This window comes from Pteropus vampyrus, unplaced genomic scaffold (assembly GCF_000151845.1).
Source record: "Pteropus vampyrus isolate Shadow unplaced genomic scaffold, Pvam_2.0 Scaffold111, whole genome shotgun sequence".
In the NCBI taxonomy this organism is placed as follows: Eukaryota; Metazoa; Chordata; class Mammalia; order Chiroptera; family Pteropodidae; genus Pteropus; species Pteropus vampyrus.
In genome coordinates this window covers 1,498,338-1,503,111 of record NW_011888892.1, presented here as the reverse complement: position 1 = coordinate 1,503,111, position 4,774 = coordinate 1,498,338, and the positions used below count along the sequence as shown (strand labels likewise).

At 37.5% G+C, this 4,774-nt stretch overlaps 1 protein-coding gene across 1 annotated transcript in view; it reads right to left on the bottom strand.

Moving 5' to 3' along the window:
• The window catches only part of ZRANB1 (zinc finger RANBP2-type containing 1), a 37,600-nt gene that overhangs the window by 1,897 nt on the left and 30,929 nt on the right, over positions 1-4,774 (bottom strand). The window contains exons 7-8 of the mRNA XM_023533767.1: positions 1,113-1,233; positions 7-99 (exon numbers count right to left, since the gene is read on the bottom strand). Coding sequence (XP_023389535.1) covers positions 7-99; positions 1,113-1,233 — 214 coding nt within the window. The remainder of the gene's footprint in view (positions 1-6; positions 100-1,112; positions 1,234-4,774) is intronic.

The window sequence follows — 4,774 nt, the reverse complement described above, 5'->3', positions numbered from 1 at the left end:
CCGGAAACTTTTATAATATTTTACTCCGTAAACTATAATTGGTCGTCTAAGAATATGTGCAAGTACAAAAATGTGTGTCTGTTCCAAACTTGCTCCGGGCTATACAGAACAAAATAAAAGAAAGCGGTTTCTCTTTACAACGTTTATCATCACACCTGGAAAACATGTAAATACCACACTACCACCCTCTCAAGTACACTCTCTCCATTCGTTTTTTCAGAAATAATACTGCCAAGCTAAAAAAGTGTTTTGAGTCCTCAAATGACTAATTGCAATGATACTAAAAGAAATCTGCCCAGTTTACATACAGGTATCCTTCACTACCCAAACTCAAGAACCAAACAGATTTGGTCAACCACTGATCCCAGGAAGGAGAGATGCACACAGCAAGGGAAGCGTGATTTATGAGACGCCTTCCGGTGGAGTTACCTGTGGGAGTGCTACCTACGAGGCCCTCCTGCCATGAAAAGATGAGCTTTGTTACTTCATACAAACTAAATCGCGGCATCACCTAATTCAAGAACAGGAGACAGGTGTGCCCACACCCTACGACGCCTGGCACGGCTGACGCTGCATTTTCAGCAGGTCCATGTCGCAGAGCTACAGGAGCCACTGCTGCAAAATTCATTTGTGACGGTTCGTTCCCAAGTTAATTAGAAACCGCTCGTGTCTATGGCACCTTCTCCTTGGCCTGTCACATGGATAGAGCCTCACCACTTGGGATCCCTAAGGAGATCACGACTGGATCCTTAGGGCCTGACAGCTCAGCAAAGGGTGCCCAGCACTAGCTTAGTGACCCGGGGTGAGTATGCCCTCAGACAGACTGGGAGCTGGCCTGCAGGCAGGGAAAGCAGGACACAAAGCCACCTTCCTAAGACAGTATAAACGAAAAGTGATCAGAAGAAATAAATGCACAGTGTGCAGAAGCATCACACCACAAAATGCATACTGACAGTTTTATCATTTAAAAAGGAAACTTGGTACCCTCCCGTTCTGCAGCTGACAGCAGCAGTCACGACTGGAACCCGAGCCACCTCCCATAACGGTTGCTCGTGGAAACCAGGGACTCGGACCCTGTGGCCTGCTTTCCTCGTGCCTTGAAGCATTCTCACCTGACTCGCCAGAGAAAGTATGAACGCCCAGTCCTCCTGCCACTGCTCTTCCCTCAAGGAGAAATGTAAACCGAAGCTCTGAGAATACCACGATTCCCAGTCCTTCCAGCGTGTGTAAAACCTTAAAAAAAAAAAAAAAGTGGAAATTAAGCCTTCCATAAACATTTAATGTTCCAGTCATTTATTCAATGTAGTCTTTAAGCAATTCACATGAAAAGAATAGTTTTATTAATTTTACCTGGCTTGCAAATATATTTTTCAAACTAAAAGTGCCTCCGTTCTGCTGGTAGACCTCTTTTAAACCCATTTCCGTTTGCCCCGGGAATACTCGATGTCGGGGGTTGTAGCTGCAGCGTTCACCCCGAGACAACTTGAGGATTAAAGTCTGCCATGAAATATCTCATTTCTATTATTTTCGCATCGCTCTCCTATGTCAATAGTCTTTAAAAACAAATGACATCATTCTATTTATAGCATTCTGTTTTTTGCAGTGGCTAAATGGGCAGCTAAATTTGCCAGAAATGTATTCCCATTTACAAAATATAGTAATTCTCAATCGCTGAAAACATCAAATCCTAGAAAAACATAGCATTCCTACATTAAGTAAATGAACATTGGCAGTGAGCTGTACTTTTTTTTTTTCCTAAACAAGAGTTAACATATCCTCAGACATAATTTAATTCACCAGCCACCAAATTTCCATCAAAACTTCAAACACTACTGATGAGAACAGTCGATTTTAATTGTCTACTATGAGTTTACAATTTTTTTAAAAACCCACTCAAAATCATCCGAGATGCTGGATACTCAAAGACAATACATATTTCTCCATTACTGTACAGTATTCACCACCTGGTCACTTACCAACAACAGACCGGGACGAGCCCACGTGTTCATATCATTTACTTCCTTGAGGTTTCTTGTTAAATAAAATTTCTCTATGATTATCACATGATAATCCAAAAAGAATCACTACAACTACAAAAATAATTCCTTCTTTATACTGAATACCCCTCCTAAATACTTCAGCCTAGTAAATTATGAAAACTGAAAGTCAAACTGGGCCATTGGTAGTGAACTACTGAAAACAAAATCTATATTTCTTTACATCAAATATGAAATTAAACAAAATCAGACATAAATTATGCTTAAAATTGTGGTTTACTGTCTTAAAAACAAGCCAACGAAGACCTCTGAAGTAAAGACAGACATCTAACCTGTCTGTCACATACCATTTCTCTCACTTATAAAGAACTAGAAATCCCAGGTCCTTTTTATGTATTTGAATTCTAAGTAAAAGAAGAAATAAGAAAACATTCTATTGCTATCGTTGAAAAGTTCCAGCAGTTAAATGTGGTAGTGTTACAAACTTCATTACAGGAACTTAATGGAGGACTTCATAAAAAAGTAAATTAATGTATTTTAGACTTTCTAAAAGGATTAAAAAGGAATGTTACAGAGGTTTAACTCTTGGTTGATTGAAAAAATTTTTTTTTCTATTCCAAGTAATAAGGAGCTTTTTTTATCAGGACTGTAAGTTTTAATGCCAAGTGTTTTAAACATAAAATACGGATGTCCCTCTTTAAAAATACCTAAGAAACACAAAAATCTATTTGAATGTACTAATAACGAAATACACTATCTTAAAAAGTTCAAGGAGAAAATATCACAAAACAGTGTTGTTACAAACGGAATGATGTGCACAGCCAGACATTTCTTAGTTAGTGCCCGGAATCATTTTATGAATGAGATAGCGAAGTCTGACAAATTAAATGATCGCACTCAAAACTACTCAAGAAAACTGCATCTCAGAAGCCAAGCAGGGTCAGGCCTGGTTAGTACTTGGATGGGAGACCACCTCAGAATACCAGGTGCTGTAGGCGTTTAAAAAAAAAAAAGACTGCAGAACAAAGAACTTTAAAAGTGAGCATGTTCAAATAATCACATCCAACAAAGACCTAAACTCCGAAGCTGCCTGGCTTGTTGAGAATAGACAAGGAAACCAAGTCCAAGAACATATGTCTGGTTTAACATTCAAAAATCGATTCCATGTTTATGGATTCTAAGACTCAATATCGTTAACCTGGTAGGTAATACTTCTCAAATTAACCTAGAGTCAATGCAATCTGTCAAAATCTCATGGGACTTTTTTTCAGAAATTGATAAGCTAGATCCTAATATCTATATGGAAATCCAAAGGATTCAGAGTAGACAAAAGGTTGGAAGACTTACATCCTCTTGAAACTGACCACAAAGCTACTAATCTTCCAGTCTAATCTACCAGTCTAATGTTGGCATAAGGACAGACACAGGAAGAAACAGAGCCCAGAAATAAAACTTTACTTTTATGGTCAAATAATTTCCAACACAACTGCCAAGGCAATTGAGTGGGGGCAAAGAACAGTCTCTTCAATAAATGGTACTGTGTCTGGACAATTAGAGATCTACATGCAAAACTGATGATTTTATTAGATCTTTATTACCTAACACCTTTAAAAAATTAGCTCAAAATGGATCATAGACCTTAAATGTAAAAGCTAAAACCATAAAATTCTTAGACAAAAACACAGGAGTAATACTTTAAATTTTTAAGTCTAAAACGACTGTGATTAATACGCTAAGGGTGCTGATGGGTAACGCAGACAGCATGAGCAGTGTAAACAGAGAGGAAAATCTTAAGAAAAACCAAAAAAAAAAAAATGCCAGAGATCAAAAACATGAACAGAAATGAAGAATGTCTTAGATAGGCTTGTTAGTGGATTGAACGTAGTTGAGAAAAGAACCCCTCAAGTTTCTATGGCTATTCTAGGTTGGTGTATTTTTCTCCTAACTTTTAAAATATGTCAGTCCAGTCTCTTCTTGACATTCAGGAAAAAAAGATAAAAAGAAAAAACCCTATTGTCAAGTTTCTATGACAATAGAAACTTCCAAAACTGAAAGAGAACAACACAGATGGACAAAACCAGAAGAGAATTTCAAAAACCATGGATGGGACAACTGCCCAAGGTGGAACATACGACATAAGGGAAATAACGGAGGGAGAAGAGAGAAAGTGACACACTGGAGACAACAGTAACTGAGAACACCCCCAAGTTAATAGCAGACCCAGCACCACAGGTCCAGGACGCTCGGAAAACACTGAGGGCAAATGCCAGAAAAACTAGACTCAGACAAATCATATTCCAACTACAGAAAATTAAAAGTGAAAAACCCCTGAAAAGAGCCAGAGTAAAAAAAAGACCTTGCCTAAAGAGGAACGAAGATAAGAATTACATCTGATTCCTTCTCAGAAACCATGCCAGCAAGAAGAGAATGGAGTGAAACATTTTAAAAGTTTGGAAGAAAAAATAGCAACCTAGAATTCTGTACCCTGTGAAATTATCCTTCAAAAGTAAAGGAGAAATAAAAGACTTTCTCAGACAAAAATTGAGAAAATTTGTTGCCATCAGACCTGCCTTGCAGATATGCTAAAAGTGCTTTAGAAGAGAAAATATAAATATAGATCAGAAATTTTGATCGACATAAAGAGCATCAAAGAAAAATAAGTGAAGATAAAATAGAAACTTTTATTTTTCTTATTCTTAAATGATAATCTGTTCAAATCTAGCAGATAATCTGTTCGAAATAATAACAACGTTTGATTATGTATGCTTATGTATATA